The 18,030-nt window shown below is 38.9% G+C and overlaps 1 protein-coding gene across 4 annotated transcripts in view; it reads right to left on the bottom strand.

Annotated features, from left to right (window-relative positions):
• Positions 1 to 18,030, bottom strand: part of LOC140340209 (receptor-type tyrosine-protein phosphatase H-like) — a 362,696-nt gene that overhangs the window by 282,758 nt on the left and 61,908 nt on the right. For all 4 annotated transcript variants that reach the window (XR_011922623.1, XM_072425256.1, XM_072425257.1 and 1 more), the window contains exon 3: positions 13,866 to 14,117. Coding sequence is in view for 3 of the 4 variants with exons in the window: in XM_072425256.1 (XP_072281357.1) it covers positions 13,866 to 14,117 (252 nt within the window). In the remaining variant the exon portion in view is untranslated. The remainder of the gene's footprint in view (positions 1 to 13,865; positions 14,118 to 18,030) is intronic.

Here is an 18,030-nt window from a genome sequence, read left to right as displayed (position 1 = left end):
GGGTTGAGAAGTCGAAACCACGGGTCCTCTGGATCCAAAGGCAGGGATGGACTTCTGCCTGCATTGCTTGCCCATGTTGGAGGTAAGATGCCTGGTATGATAGCAGATTAGACAGGCTGGTGCAGGAGCTCAGTTTTCCTGCAGCCATTAGCGTCGCTGTCCAGGTCACACCCCACAGGTGTCACGGTCCCTTCCATGACTGAAGTTTGAGGATCTGTCAGACAAACTGCATTAGAGGTTATCTGACAGTCTCTTTGTTTTTACTTGTTTCTGTGTTGTTGTTTGTAATGACCACTCCCCTTGTATCAGGTGCAGCTGGTGGTCATTACTGCTCCTCCATTTAGTCTGGCCTCACACTCCATGCTGTGCGGTTGATATTCACTGCTGGGTTGTAAAGAGCTGGAGTGTTGTGCCATCCTGAGTTCCTGTTTATATCTGCTAATAAGATAAGTTGCTTTACTTTTGGTCTTTTGGTGTTTTGGGGTTTTGTGGTTATTTTAGTTGTTTACTAGGCCTCAGGGAGACACTGGGTCCTTCACAGGGGAAGGGACCAGTAGTCTCAAGCCAGACACTACTGCTAGGGCTATACAGGGCTAGTAGGGACTAGGTTCCTGTGTATGAGTATTCCCACCATCAGGGGATACTCATACGGTTAGGAGTTAGGGCTAGGTTAGGGTGTCTGCAAGGGGTGGGATTGGGGATAGTTGGGGGGAGGATTATGGATAATTGTAAGGAGCTTCCCATGTTACAAACAAACATTGGATTGTGCAGTACTAGTTGTACTGAAAAACAAAATGATTTGGCAAACAATAATGGTAAATGCAGCAATGGTTTAAAGAGCCTGTTCACCAATGCTAGAAGTCTAGCAAACAAGATAGGGGAGTTGGATGCCTTAATGAGTGAAGAGAATTATGACTTAGTTAGCATTGCTGAATCCTGGCTTTGTTCTTCGCATGACTGGGCTGTCAATATTCCTGGGTATACTCTCTTCGTAAAGACAGAGTCAAACGAAAGGGTGGTGGTGTCTGTCCGTATGTGAGAAGTGATCTGAAAGTGAATGTGAAAGAAGAAATTGTGGAGGGAACAAGCGATGAGGTTGAGGCATTATGGGTGGAGTTGAATGTGGGCTTGAATAACACACAATTAATGACTGGAGTCTGCTATAGCCCCCCAGTGCTATGGAAGAAACAGAAAATGAACTACTAGCACAGATAGAAAAAGCAGCAAAAAGTGGAAGTGTTTTAATCATGGGAGATTTCAACTACCCTGACATTGACTGTGAGTAATGGCACTACAGGAACAGCAAAAGGGGGGAAATTTGTGAATTTAATACAAGATAATTTTATGGTACAGTTGATAGAAGCCCCAACTAGAAATGATACTCTGCTGGACCTAGTTGTTTCTAACAATGCAGAGCTTTAAACAAATGTGCAAATAAAAGAGAATCTGGGTAGCAGTGACCATAAAATGATTTAATTTAATGTTAGCTGTAAACAGGAAGCAAAAACAGGAAAGATAAAAACATTTAATTTTAAGAGAGCAAATTTTCCATTATTAAGGGCGGCTCACTGTGACTTGGACTGGGAGACAATATTGTCCTAAAAGAACACAAAACAGAAATGGGAATGTTTCAAATCTGTTCTACAAAAGCAAACTGAAAAATATATTCTAATGAGTAATAAGTTTAGGAGGCTAAAATTAAAATCTATGTGGTTTACAGCTGATGTTAAAAAAGCCATAAGGAACAAGAAAAGGGCATTCCAAAAATATAAAAATGAAGGATCCCCTTCATCATTTGAAACCTATAAATAATATAACAAAAGATGTAAAAAGGAGATAAAATGAACAAAAAGGAGACAAAATGAAAGACTGATTGCAAAGGAAAGCAAGGCAAACCCCCCAAAAAATTCAAATATATTATTAGCAAAACGTTCCGATCAGAGCATGTAGGCCCCCTAAAGGATGTCGCTAGGTTGGTAACTGGGGATAAAGACAAGGCAGATTTACTAAACACTTTTTTTAGCTCTGTGTACACGAAGGAAAATGGCAGAGCTCAAGTCCAAATTCATAATAGCAATGTCACTACCTTAAATAAGTCACAATGGCTCAGAATTGATATGATCGCATCCGGAGAGTTGTAATTAATGATTCATACTCTGAATGGTCTAAGGGTGTTATTGGTGTACCCCAGGGTTCAGTGCTGGGACCTTTACTGTTTAACATCTTCATAAATGATATAGAGTTTGGGATTAAAAGTACCATTTCTGTGTTTGCAGATGAAACCACACTATGTAATGTAATTAAACCTATACAGGATGTCTATATTCTACAAGCAAACCTGGATGTACTGTTTGATTGGGCAGCCAAGTGGCAAATGACATTTAATATAGATAAATGTAAAATTATGCACTTGGGAGCTAACAACATGCATGCTTCATACTGTCTAGGGGGAATACATATGGAGGAGTCAGAAATGGAAAAGGATCTGGGGGTGCTGGTAGATCATAGACTTAATAACAGCATGCAATGCCAAGCTGCAATATCTAAAGCTAGTAAAGTACTTGTATTAAAAGAGGAATAATAGACTGCAGAGATGGAGACATAATCCTGCCCCTGTACAAAGCATTGGTCAGACCACATCTGGAATATGCAGTCCAGTTTTGGTCACCAGTTCACAAAAAGGACATTGTAGAATTGGAGAGAGTGCAGAGAAGGGCAACTAAATTAATAAAAGGAATGGAGGAGCTCAGCTATGAGGAGAGATTAGCTGAACTGAATCTATTGTCCCTTGAGAAGACACTCTTAAGGGGGGATATGATCACCCCGTATAAATATATAAACGGTCCATATAGAGAACTCTCTTCCCCATTATTCACTTTGAGATCATCACAAAGAACAAGAGGGCACTCTTTGTGTCTGGAGGAAAAGAAGTTTAAGGTCCGGATAAGGAAGGGATTCTTCACTGTAAGGTCTGTGAAAATGTGGAATCGGCTCCCTCAGGAAGTAGTTTGAGCAACTACTATAGATTGCTTTAAGAAAAAGCTGGATGTTTTTCTAGAAGCACAGAATATAACTGGGTATTAAGGCTTTAAAGTAAAAATAGCAGTGACTGTTGATCCAGGGAACATCCGATTGCCTCATGGGATCACAAAGGAATTTTTTTTCCCCTGTTGAAGCAAGTTGTACCAGCGTTTTTTTTTTTTGCCTTCTTCTGGACCAACTATGCCTTATAGGGTTAAATATCTGGTATATGTTTATTTCCCTAGTGGTTGAACTTGATGGACTTATGTCTTTTTTCAACCTAACCTACTATGTAACAATGTAACATTAGTCTACCATTGTTAACAAGGTGATTAACATAAAGTGCAATAGATAAACAACAACGTTAAATTAAAAGAAAGGCTCCCCTGAGTGTAATAGCACAGGGGGGGGGGGGGGCACCTATGGTACTAGACAAACAGTTGCCTGAATAAAGCAGATAATCTTCTGACCCGGATGGCTAGAGATAAGGCAGTGGCCGCTATCCCAGGGGTAATCAGGGACAGGCAGAGAATACTCCGACATGATCCAGAACAAATTGCTCAGATTTTTGGGGAATATTACAAAGACTTATGTACAGTTGTCCAGTTTTACCTATGATTTAAAGCCATATACAGTCGCAATTATCTTCCAAAATTATTGCATGCTTGACCCGTTGTTCTCTCCCTACTCTGTCATCATTGGCAGTTGAGTCCCTAACCCGGGCGGTCACCCCATCTGAAATTTTGACACTTATTTCCACCCTCCTTTCTAATAAGGCCCCAGGTCTGGATGAACTGCCTTTTATATACTATTGATCCTTTAGCCACATTCTTGTGCTGCATCTGACCTCCTTATATATTGATTTTATGGAGAGCTCAGTTATTCCCTCCCCAATGTCCCATTCCCATATTTCAGTTTTTCTGAAACTGGGTAAAGATCTGGTGGACCAAGCTAGTTATTGCCCAATGCCTTGCTCAAATCGAACCTTAAACTATTTACAAGAACATTGGCTACACACCTGAGGCCATTGCTTTCCCCTAATGTATTGAGAGATTATGTAGGCTTCATTATGGGAAGCCAGGCAGTGGATAATACAAGGATTACTCTCTCTTCAATTGATGCGAATAATTGGACGGACCAGGGAGTATTCATTCTTAGCCTAGATGCCAAAAAAGCATTTGATAAGCTTAGTTGGCCATTTAAGTTTCAAACGCTGAGAGCGATGGGAATTGCAGGGCCCTTTCTCCAGGCGATTCAAGTATTATCTTCCATGCCTACAGCTGCAGTTAAATTCCTGCATGCTATGTCACCAACGATAGTGATTAAAAATTGCACTCGACGGGGCTGTTCACTTACCCCTCTACTTTGCATTGTGCACTGAGCTACTGTCTCAGACAAACAGGCAACACCGAGATATTACAGGGGTCACCATAAAACAGGCCACATTCACGATAGCATTATATGCAGATGATATTCTAAAATCTATAACTAATCCACATGTACCTTTGCCGTGTCTTCATGAGGTATTGATAGAATAAGGCATTATATATAGGTATAAGGTTATTACCACTAAAACGGAAGCCTTACAATTAAATTTGATCCCGGATGCCTTAAGAAATTTACAGATGAATTTCCCCTACCATTGGAAAAAGGATAGTATCAAATACTTGGGTATTTTTCCCACGCTGGCATTTTCATCCCTTTCCGGTAGCAATTATCCCCATATATTACGGGAGCTAAGAACTTGCTACATAAGTAGAAATTGTTACATATATCTGTTTAGGATTCTACCTGTCCCAATTCTTCTACAGGTAATTAAACGTCTTCAAGCACATGTGCTTAATTTTATCTAGGCTCATAAAATTGATAGGCTATCGAAAAGGATCCTCTCTTCCCGCAGAGTTTTAGGTAGTGTCACAAACCTATGTCTAAATGAACCTTATTGCACATGCTCAGTTGCACCGCACTTCGCACATGCTCAGTGCGTATCCTTACTCTGCACATGCCCAGTGCAAGCTCCAATCAGAGACCAGGACGGCACTATATGAAGGCTCCATGATTTCCTTCCAGTGCGGATTGATTGTGACAACTTCCTGTTTCCTGACTGCTGATTCCTCATTCCTGATTCCTGCTCCTGATTCTTGATTCCTGCTCCTGATTCTGGGTTCCTGCTCGTGGTGCCTGCTCCTGATTCTTGGTTCCTCCTCCTCGCTACTCATGCATCCTCTGCTCTCCATCTGATCATCCGTGTATGACTTCCAAGGTTTGTCTGCAATCTACTTTCACCACTGTGATCCGCAAAGTCATTGGACATTTACCAGCATTGTTATTTGCCCAGTCATTGGACATTTTCCTTTAATGTTTACCTGCAAGGTCATTTGACATTTACCATTATCTGGTATGCAAATAAACTAAAGGGGCCATTTACCCATTAACCTATACACATGTGTGTGTGATCTCCTAGTTAATCACCGTCAAGATTCCCTCAAACAGAGCTCTCCTTTCTGAAGGCTGACAGGTAGGCTTTGCGTTACAGAATTTTTGACATACTATTATGCTGCTCATCTCCATAACCTGGCATCCTAGGCCACATTAACTCCATGTAATAGGTGGACGGAGATTGAGCTTCTATGGATACTGCCAACACACCTTAATTCTATGCAACCCAGTTCACCAAACAGAGATAGTGTACATGCAAAAATAGATTCTCTGTGACTAATCATTTCCCCTTGACCTTCCTTTTTTTATACACCCTTGATACCAGATAGTTTAGCAGAACATTTTTGCCACTGCATTCTTAGAGAGTGTTCTATTTCAAGCAAATAATACATCATAGAACGCTTTGATGAGACAATTTTAGAACTTCCACCTAACTCTTACCCCTTTTGAAGGTGTATGTGTTGGTGGCCCAGGTAGACGGGCTTAATTTCTGATATTTATTGCATTATAAACGGAGCGGAAAAATGTCACAATCATACATGGGTAGGAAGAACTTCTGGGTGAGGAAGTCCCTCAGGAGATTTGGCAAATCATATTGGATCATGCACCTAAGAGCTCATGGTGTATCACTGATCCCCATTTTGTGAAGCTGCCCGATTATTGTCCTTTTTTGGGGGACAGTTGATGAGCTTCTTGCTCGACTGCTTCCCATTCAAATCAGTGGAGATCTATTAGCACACTTCTTGGGACTTTGAATAAAGGTCTCTCTAAACCACAAAATAAATTAGTGTCATGTGTTAATGACAGCTCAATGCCTGATAATGTTACGGTGGAATTAATTGTATGCAGGATATAAGATCGATGGAGCTGCTAACAGCTGGAATGAAAGATTGCTCAGACAAACATGAAGCAATATGGTCCGAATGGGATCAGTTATATCTGACACTGGTATGAGGGACATTATGCTTGGATATAGTTGTCTGTTAAGTGATGTTGTTTGTTGTGTATTCTCTGTCTGCTTTATGTCTTCTTATTTCTATCAGTTTTTTTGTCTTTTTTCTGTTGAAAAAAAGAGTCTAGAATATTTTTTTATTCTATGCTGACTGTGAATGGGTATGTTTTCAAATGTGTTCATTATCCTAGCAAACAGTATAAATCATGCCAATTTGGGGATTATCAACACTAATGTTTGGCACGTTTAATTGTTTTTTGATGACAATTACCTCTGTACAGTTTTATTATTTCTACCGCCTGAGATTTATACAATCTTACCACATGAGTATGATAGACAGATCTTTCAGACAACAAGTTGAGACTTTCAATTTGTTTGTATCCTTTTTTTGTTTCTACTGTCTCTTCTATTGGGTATCTGTATTTATGTGAAAAAATTTTCAATAAAACTACCTTAAAAAAAGTCACCGTTTTACCTTGGGGTCATGTGATATATCTTAGACCCCAAAGATTAAAATAAAGAGAACCAGAATTAAACTTTTAGGCATCATTTTTAACCAAGAGAATAGCAGCAATAGTAATTGGGATTTGGTAATTACTAAAATCGGAAAAAATATATCAATATGGTCACCGCAGCCTGTCAATGGAAGGCAAAATTTTAATAAAAATGGATCACCGCAGCCTGTCAATGGAAGGCAAAATTTTAATAAAAATGGATTTACTTCTCATTATGTTACATGTAGCTATGGTCTTCCCTCCCTCAGTAGACAGTAGTTCTCAGAAGGAAATGAAAGGTAATATAGGTCCCAATTTTCTTGCATGCAAGGTTGAAGTCAGTTTGGCGAAATGTGTTTAGGAAATATCTATTAAATGTGCATAATGATCTTGCCTGGACCTCAGTCCACCAGTGCCTCCTCACAAGGGAGTTTCAGCACAGTAGAGGCGTGGTGGCTAGAGCCAAGTGCCTGAGAGATACTTGCGCCAATGTTCAAACAAATTGTTTGTTGGATTATTATTAATTGTATAAAATATGCTATCTGGAAAGTTCAAAACATTTTATTATTTAAGGATTTTATTGATCAGGAAAAAATTAGGACCTTCAGAAGCAATGATACTGTAGATTTTATCTTTATATAAGATTTTATCTGCTTAATTATTGTTATTTTAAGCTATACAGAGTAAAATAATAATGTAGATTTTATCTTAATATAAGGTTTTATCCGCTAATCAATTATTACTCTGTGAATGTATTTTAAAACAATGTTAAGATAGATTTTATCTTGATATTAGATTTTATCTGTTAAGGAATTTGCTTTATTCTAAAATCTCACCCACTAATTAATACCCCACCCCTCTCCCATTGTGTGGTACTTCCCCCTCCTCTTAGATTGTAAGCTCTTCTGAGCAGGGTCCTCCTGTTTCATTGTTTGTATCTGTCTGTCATCTGAAACCCAAATTTAATGTACAGAGCTGTGTATTATGTTGGCGCTATACAAATACTGTCTAATAAAACTAGAGATTAAATGTTACCCCACATATGAATGGGGAATTGCCACATCCTATAATATATAATGCAACAAAAATTTTGGTCTGAAAGAGGGACTTTTAAGGCATTCAATGAAGAATAAATACAATATATAAAAACAACATTTATTATACACAAATTATTTACAAAAATCACAAAACAATGCTTGGGATTGTGGTCTCCATGTTACAAGTATTGCAGTTTGACGCATTTTGCACTATGCAAAATATGTCTTATTCCTTCTATCCTTGGTCCTATACCAAACTCAACTTCACTGTACTATTTCCTATATTTTATTGAACATTGTCCTATGTTCCCAATGTGTTCTCCACCTGCTTCAGTTCCAGTGTTATCTCTTCTGCTTACATTTTCCCCAATTTCACAGGCACATACAAGTGTGTTCATTTTACTAGACACCAATTTGGACCTCCAACATATAGAGGCAAATTTGAAATCTGCTTTGTATGAGACCCCCATTTTGCTGCATAATGGAGGGTTACTTTCAAACTTCTTTTAATGTATGTCATATTAGTTTTGTGGCTAATCACAGAAAGAGTAGTAACCACCATTGCAAAACTGTTTTCTGATATATTGTATACCTTTAATCCATAAACTATAGAGGGCACTAGAGATAAAATTACAAACAGAAATGTTATGAATGTGTAACTTTATTTTAAAAATAATAATGTATCTTTATTTTAAAATAAAAATAAATAATATAGTATATATAAAATGTGAACCCATGACACTGCATTGTGGGTTGTACACACAAAGCATTATAGGTTTAGTTTTTAAAGATAAAGCACTTGTAAACAATTAATAAGTTTTAAAAGTTCAGCTAGAAACAAAAATGAACATGAGGTATTTTGAAGCTAGTACAATTTACCTTGTCATGAACTACAACAAAATGAAAATAGGGTTTTGGCTAGACATCAATTTTAAAATTGAATTTACCTTGAGGCTTCCTACCTTGAAACATATTGCTCAGGGAAGTTGTTAATTAAGTTTCTTGTTATTGACTAACTACCAAGTGTCTTCAACCTTGTTGTCTGACCATATAAACTGCGATGTGATAATAAAGTTTTGAGAAGTGATATAACCACATGCTTGAGCTGCTTGTGTGTTATTCACTGCTCCCAACGCATTGAAAACAGAGGCCACGATAGAGAGGGAAGCTGATCTGGGATCAGCAAGAAATCACCTTAACAGTTTGGTGTCAGAAGTGGGATATGTATCTACCATAAAAAGACCAGGATCAGGTAAGTAGAAATTTTCTTTTCTACCTCTGCCCTCCCCTGGGTCCCTGTGGATATCCTACGAACCTAAGCACTATGGCAGTGTAGACTACCTCATAGAAGGACTGGGTCCTTAGGAAGATTTGTGAAATATTTATTTAATTTGTGCACACTCATGGCCTCTGTTTTAATTTATAGAGTATAAGAATTTTGTTGCATGATATAGAAGTATTAAGAAATATTGTATATAAGATAAGCTTGTGTACTTATCTGATTGCCAAGGTGAGGTTGGGTCAATCCTCACTGCTGTGGTTGCCTCGGACCTAGGCTGCCTTTTGGTAAGCGGTCCTGGGAACAGGACATCAGCGAGCACTGCAGCTACCAACTGAACTAACTGAACTAACAATAACTGTCTGATATTTATACTGTAATTTATACTGCAACTATGGGAAATTCCCAAGGTAAGGGGAATAACCCAGAGGAACCTAAAGACCCCTATAAGAAACATGTAAAAAAAAACATATAAAAGTGTGCTAGAAACCTGACAACAGGGATGCCCCCTATAATAGTAACTGTAGAGCAGGAGATTATTACACTCACCCTTTTACATCACTTTTACATGTCCTGATCTATCCCAACTCATGCACAAATGTAAATAAATATCCCCTTATAATTGAAGCACACTATAAAATGTTATAGGAAGAGTTACACATTGAGTTTGTAAGATTACATGGAGATAGGAAATCCATGGCCACTGCATTAGCATACAAGCAAAAGCCAGGAGAAACTGTAAGTGAATATGCTAGAAGGTTTAGGAAAGTGTGGAAGGAAGAAGCAGGTTTAGGATTAGGAGGAGATCTGAGTATAGTATTTACTCAGTCACTGAATAATGGAATAATTCCTGAACATGGGCACACTGCCAAAATGATTATTGATAGCTGCAGCACTTTAGAGGCTCCAAACATTTTTGCCCAAATATTGACAAAGGATGCTGCACAATGTTTTGAGCTGCCTAAGCCATTCAAGCCCCATGTACAGGGACTCCACCACCACTATGTTACAGATCTCTGACCAGGCCGATGAAAACCCAACAATCACATTAGAAGTAGATCAGTTCCTGACAGACTTCTTAGTAAATACAGGAGCGACGTGTTCTGTCCTCCGATCCTGGTCAGGTCCATCTATACCTGGTGGGCCCTCTTTGGGAATAAACGGAGTCATCACCCCTACACGACGCACACCTCACATTCCCATATGTACAGTACATAGAGAATACATTACACATCACTCATTCAAAGTATTACCTAGTTGTCCAGTTAAACCTGTTAGGGAGAGACCTGATGGGATCTCTGGGAATGTCACTGGTTGTTGACCCAAAGGGAGGAATTAACGTCAATACAACCTTGCAATTTCCCTTATTGGATTTTTTGGTTCCCGACAGCATATGGTCCACCGGACCATATGACGTGGGATTCCTGGACTACACCACATATACAGCACCCACAAAACCACATACACCAATATACCAAAAGCAGTACCCTTTAAGTAAAGGCAAGGAAGATTCCTTAGCATCCATGATTCAATCTTTCTGCCAGCAAGGCATACTTAAGATAACCTGCTCTCCAATACTCCAGTAAATCCTGTCAAAAAGTCAGATGACTCATACCGCTTTACACAGGATCTCAGAGCCATCAATGAGCTGATCACACCCCTAACACCGGTCATGTCAGATCTTAGTACCATCCTTACAGCAGTACCGCCCGAGACCCAATTTTACAGTGTTATTGATTTGGCCAATGCATTTTTCTCAATACCAATGTCACCTTAGACTCAGCCCTTTATGGCTTTTAAATCAAGGGACAACAATATACCTGGTGCCACTTGCCCCAGGGCTTTGTTGACTCCCCTGCAGTCTTCTCAATTGCCCTCCAGCAGGTGGTTGACAATTGGCAGCCGCGGCATGGTTCCACTTTATTGTTATGTACAGTAGCCCCTCTCAGGAGGCATGTCAGAGGGACACGGTGTTGTTGTGTTTTCTGGAAAAGGGTGTTGCAGAAAAAGGTTCAGTTCTGTCTGCAACAGGTCACATTCCTGGGAATGCTTTTAAACCCCAGGATCCTGGCTGCTAGCCCCCAGCTGTGTACATGCAATTACCAGTGTGCCTTGCCCACAGACAAAGAAACAGCTGCTCAGCTTTTTTGGCATGATGAATTTTTCCAGACACTGGATCCCTGACTGCTCGTAATGGGACTCACAGCCCCGTCCCAGTACCACCCCAGTGCCCCTAATAACATTCAATGGTCTGATGAAATGACTAAAGCATATGTGGTGTTAAAGAAATCCCTGACCTCTGCCCCTGCATTGGGAATGCCAAATTTTAATGTACCATTTGTATTGTATGCAAGACAGTATTGTAAAACCATGACTGCTGTGCTTGTACAGATGCATAGAGGTAAATTGAGGCCTGTGGCATATGTTTCTAAGACACTGCCTGTTACTGCATGCCAGCCTGTCTGCGTGTGCTGGTGGCGTGTGCAATGGCTGTAGAAAGTGTCTCACTTCTAACTTTGTGTCACGTGACGATACTTTACACATCCCATGCTGTACTACACTTGCTTAAGAATTAAACCACTCAACACATAACAGCCACAAAGGTTGTCTGGTATGAAGTTACCCTAACATCCACTGCAGGATTAGTGTAAAAGATGCTCCTGCTACCAGCGGTCCTGTCGCTGTGCTCAATGCCCTCTTAGGTTTTAAAGGGCCGGAGGATGAAGTGTCAGAGTTACACTCATGTATCACTGAAATTCCCCCCCCCCCCCCAATCAAATAGCCATTGTCAAATGTCAAGCACACACTTCTTCCAATTCCTCAGATGCCAGGGGTAACAGACTAGCAGATGTTCATGCCAAGGCTGCTGCTCAGTCTACCACACCCACCACTAGCCCCCCTGATACACTTCTGCTCGCCATCCCAGCTTCCACTGAAACCAACACACTTCTAACACAATTACAGTCCTTCACCACCTCACAGGACATTGAATTCTGGGAAAAGGAAGGATTGACCTTAGATTTCTTTGGACATTCCAAAAGTGGGACCAATACCTACCAGCCGTACTAGCAGAAATAAGAATTGACACCCAACCTAGTTAATAAGCTGTCACCTTTTGAAATTTTAATGGGAAGACCTTTTCCCACCTCCTGGGCTAAAGACCCTTTAATTTTATTACCCGGGGATCTCCAACAAATCCAAGACCAAAATGTAGCTAAACTTGTTGAAAAGTTGAACAGCAACTACAGAGATATCTCTCTTTTTTTTCCTCTCCCTACAGATCAACCGACGGACCCATTCAAGCCTAGGGACATAGTGTTGGTTAAAGATCTGCACAAGCACAAATCCTTGGATCTGCCTTTTGAACCCCCGGTCACCATGCAGGCCATTACTAGAACAGACGTGCTGACCAGTGGAGGACCCACCTGGACACACGCTTCAAGAGTGAAAAGGCACCACTGATCCAGCACAAGGATGATGCTTCATGATCCATGAGTACCAGCCCGGATGCTTGTCTACAGTTTTGGAGCCCTGATGGTCATATTCTGTCTTGTATGGGTCACAACAACTTGCCACTATCACCCTCAAGACTTGCCCTTCATTTGTTCTCAAACAAGCCATAACCTAAAGAATTTCTCCACACTGTCTATGCACCGGCGAAGACTTGAGTATAGTGATTGGACTGATTTTCAGGGTAACATATGGGAACATCTTGCCAAAGAAATATATAATAGTTGTAGTTTTTGCTTATCTGATATGCAGAGTACTCAGGATATGACAACATCTTGTTTGATTGCTGTCTCCACTCCAGTCAGCATGCTGCTTAGAGACATTAACAATATCTATAATGACACTGAAGTTATTGAAAGTGATATACGTTTATCGCATAACTCATAACTTTTGTAATACCCTATGACTCCCTGGAAAAATTGTTATTGTCAATATGCAAATCAAGAATCATTCAGCTTTCTCGAGTTATGTATGCTGAAGAACCTGAGGCTGTTTATTTGCATGTAAAAGAACAAAGGTATGAAGTCAGTTATCCTTTGTTTAAGGATAAAGGAAGGGAACTGTAAGGAGTGTAATTTTGCTGAGTTTTGAATTTAGGTAGTTTTTTTGTTTTTTTTCTATATTTTGCAGGTAATTGAGTTGTGTCGAAACTAGTTATATCCTCCTTATCAGTAGGTCACTATTTGCTCCATCCTTACCTTGAGGCTTTCTACCTTGAAACATCTTGCTCAGCGAAGTTGTTAATTATGTTTCTTGTTATTGACTAACTACTAAGTGTTTTCCACCTTGTTGTCTGACTATATAAACTGCGATGTGACAGTAAAGTTTTGAGAAGTGATATAACTACATGCTTGAGCTGCTTGTGTGTTATCCACTGCTCCCAACGCATTGAAAACAGAGGCCACGATAGACAGGGAAGCTGATCTGGGATCAGCAAGAAATCACCTTAACAGCACTAACCCATAACAAAGGGACAAAAACAATTATTTTATTATGTTCAATGCAGAATTCAGATTTTTGTTGAATAAATCTGATTTTGTATACTTTTTTGGGTGAAACATTTAAGCCTTGTAGACAAATTAAGTAACATTTAGGGTGTTTTAGAGAAAAAAGTTTATATCTGAAGTACTTACGTGTAGTAACAGATATGTTGATGCCAGTGCTTGTGGTTGTTCCATTCACTGAATACACTGTGATGTTGTAGCTCACCCCAGGTAGTAGGTATTCTATTGTGCATTTTGTATCAGTTACATTTTTTTCTTTTACAGCTGAACCATTAGTGTATAAAACTTTAAATTCTGTGACAGCATTGGATGATTCCCATTGCACGGTTATAGTAGTTTCTGTTACATTGATTTCCTGTAAATTTTTAATGTTCTCTGGACCTGTGCAGATAAAAAACAAAACAAAGAAAAAAGAGTAAAGCAATTCACTAATTGCTAATGAACTAAGTCATTAAAGTATTTATCCTTTTTCTTATTTATATGACAATTTTCAACACATGTTCAACTTTGCTTTTGTAGTTGTTACTAGCAAAATAATGCTATGCAAAGATGCATTCATTTATACTAGTGTTTCTCAACCAGAGTTCCATAAGCAATGAGTAGTTTGTGCCTTTCAATTCAGTTTTACTGACCCCATTGACCTTTTTGGCTACCTATGACATTCTTTTTTCCGGCCAGGAATGTAGGCTGCATTCTTCCTAATGACCACCACACTAATGTACTGTGAGTTGTGAGTATAGTAATTATTGTAGGGGTTTCTCAAACATCTGAAAGTTCTCGCAATGGGTTTCTCTTATGTTAAACAGGTTAAGAAACACAGATTTAGACTGAATTGATTTAGGTCTGAGTGACTTATACAGTCTGACAAAAAAAGTCACAAACACAACAACTTACAACATTTGTTTTCATTGAGAGTTAAATTTTGTATTGATGATTGGAGAATAGGACTGCTGTGTAAAGTCTTACCCCTTTCATCCCAAATTATCGATAGACATAAAGTCTGGACTCTGTGGTGGCTGGTCCATGTGTGAAAATAATTATGCTCCCTGAACCACTGTTTCCCAAGTTGAGCCTGTTAAATCCCGGATTTGTCTCTTTGGTATGTGCCAGTGTGTTGACAGAAGAAAAAAGACCTGGTCAGTCAGTATTCAATATTCAGCTGACCTTACCCTAAATCTGATCAACCAAAGCAACCATTGATTTTAAGACCCACCCGTGGGTTTTTTTGGTCAGGCAGTGTATATCAACCAATATAGTTACAGAATGCCATCGAGTTGACACTGAGCATTGAATGACTATGGTAATCAAATATAGTTCATGTATTACTTTATGCAAGTGGTGCTCAACCTTTTTTCATCTGGAGGCTGGTGCTGACATTGAGATAAAACTTGCAGACCACAATGCAAACAAACATTAAAGATGTATGTTTAAAACTAGAATATGTTTTAATTTAAAATGAAATTTAACTGAAATGTTTCTAGTTACCGTAACATACATGCACCAAATAAAGGAAATGACAAATCAAAAATTTCTGCACTCCCCATTTGATGCTCATTTTATAAATGAAAGATACAGAACTAAATCTATCATACAGTGCTATCGTACAGAGCCGGTCATATATTGCTCCCTGCTTACCATACCTGTACCACAGAGCAGAAACAACACCATACAATGCGTCCAGTCAGTTATAGGGGGTTGCTAACCTTCTTTGTTCCCCCAAATCTCTAAAATATATACTTCCAGATAAATAGAATTCATGTGACAGATAGCCAAGGGAATATTGCTACAACATCTTAAGGTCCCTACATCTTCCCATTTCTGAGAAATTGCGGTTCATCAAAGGTAAGTTGCCAGCTATGTGTGACAGGATGGTACACTATGACAGGTATAGTTTATCAAATCTTGTGATGGCGCTGTAGTGATGAAATTTTATTGGGAGTTAGCCACAGGAGTCCTCCACTTGCAGTTATATTTCCCCTTTTCTCTTAAGAGAGAAATTGGGATTCATAGAGAGTAAAGTAAAAAATGTCGGGAGGTCAGGGTGGGAGGGGAAGAGGGGGGAAGGGGGAGGGGTGGTGGGGATGAGGGCTTTGACTATTGTCCAATATAGGTCGAAAAGGTGTACAGTTGAGCCCCCCTCTCTTTAGTATTAATATTTAAAAAAAATCGCAGAGAGAGAGCACAGAAACAGATTCAAGGCTCAAAAGTCTTAAGTCAAAATGTATTGTATTAATATGTATTAAATTCATACACAGTAAATTCATACATGTAAAAAATCATCAAAGATAAAACATATACAACTATTTGTGTTTGTCTTGCCTAGTTCTGTTATAGGTCACAGAAGTAGGGACATTCACTAGACAGGATGATACTAACACAAAACAGTGAGAAAAATAGTAAATGGAGAAAGTAATATTAGTATGACAGTATTTTCCGTAGAAGTCCCCGACGCGTTTCACTCAAATTGGACTTCCTCATGGGTACATGACTTTATACGATTGGTAGTCTATACAAGTAGTCTTACAAGTTATTAACATTAGCAAGTATCAACAAATATATATATAGATTAATACAGGTAATGATGGTTATATTGCATATCACTAATGTATATTCATACACATATAGAGGGTATGTGTATGTATATTATAAGCTCAAGAAATAATTAGGTAGAGAGCTAGTTAACTAAAAAAATATATATGGACTAGTGTTTAGATGGTACTTACAAATAAGGGGAAGGTCAGATAAGAATTTAGTGCTTAGAGCAGATGGTCCCCAGTAGTGATGCTGGTGAGCTGTCACATTGTAATTGACAATACATGCTTCAGTATAATGTAACAAAAATATACCATCAAACAGTAATGAAGAAATTCAAAATTATGTTATATGTATAGCTGACAGAAGGGTCAGGGTGGGAGGTTTTTTAGGTACGTAAGATGAATCCAATTAGCTGTTTCCAATGTATGGACTCTTCAAAAGATAATCACTAAATATTAAGGTACATATAAGAAAGCATTAGAATATGTTTGAAAACATTAGTGGGATTAGGGGAGTTGTAATAATGGGTGAAACGGTGAGGTTGATCGCTTACCCAAAAATGGCATATATAAATAGATAATGTTGATATCTTTCAAATACGTCATCACACAATAGTATGAGTGTAAAAAAATATGTGAACAAACATTTGTGACCTGATTAAAATTTCATTCTAGTTTGACTTTAGAGAGTAGTAAAGGATTATAGGCAAACATGTATAAGGAACATTTAGTGATTTCACTTGTGTGTGTATGTCAAAATAGATTTAAAGGTATAGAAATACATATGCATTTTCATTAGTACTATTTTAACTGGACTGGTTTGTGTGTATGTGTGTGTGTGTGGGGGGGGGGGGCCTAATCTTGAAAGTTTGCTCAATAACACCACTTCACTCCCCAACATCTCTGAAACCCCTCCGAACTCCCCATCGCACATATCCCTTCAAATATCTCCACCTGGGTTCATCAATCCCACCCCATCCTGCCATTCCCCGCCTATCAATACTTACTTCAATATGCACAGAAACAGCCCCATCCTCCATACATACCCCATTAACGGGCACCATCCCCAAAGCCAAACAATCTAAAACAAATACCCTCTCCTATACAACAGAAGTACACTCTAGACCCTTACCTGATCAAAAAGAACATGAATCCAAAAACTTAGAAATAATCAACTTATCATCATACCAACTATCTGAATTGGAAATCCAAGTCCTAAAATGGGTTTATCCTTCTGCCCTTACCAACGCTTAGATAAATTTGAATTAATTAAAGACATCAACTTGTTTGCAGGAAATCTTACCTTAAAAACCATGTTTGATAAACCCGTGCAAGACCCTTTTCCATACCAATCAGATATTTATAAGAACCTTAGTACACAAGACTTTAAAATTATGAATATCAATTACTTTTGGAAAATGACCCATCATCTTCTGATCCAGACACCACTCCATCACCAGCCCCAATAGATCCAACAACATTGGAAAAAAAACCAAATCTACCTTTTTCCCCGCTATCTCTACTAACCCTCATATTCACACATTTGTAAAGATCATCACGGAACATATTCGCCTAAGCAGCCCACATTCCTTACCACATGACACCAATTTCACACTAGTTCACTACTAAGCTCTGGATACTCTTAAACATGCACCAAACATCATTAATAAACCCTCTGACAAAGGAGGTAAAATTGTCATCTTAAACATTGAACATTATAAGCATATATGCTACCAGATCCTGGATAACAAGAAATGGTA

The sequence above is a fragment of the Pyxicephalus adspersus genome, chromosome 11, assembly GCF_032062135.1.
Source record: "Pyxicephalus adspersus chromosome 11, UCB_Pads_2.0, whole genome shotgun sequence".
Taxonomy (NCBI): Eukaryota; Metazoa; Chordata; class Amphibia; order Anura; family Pyxicephalidae; genus Pyxicephalus; species Pyxicephalus adspersus.
Note: the sequence above shows the minus strand (reverse complement) of the source record. Positions and strands in the feature narration are given on the sequence as shown.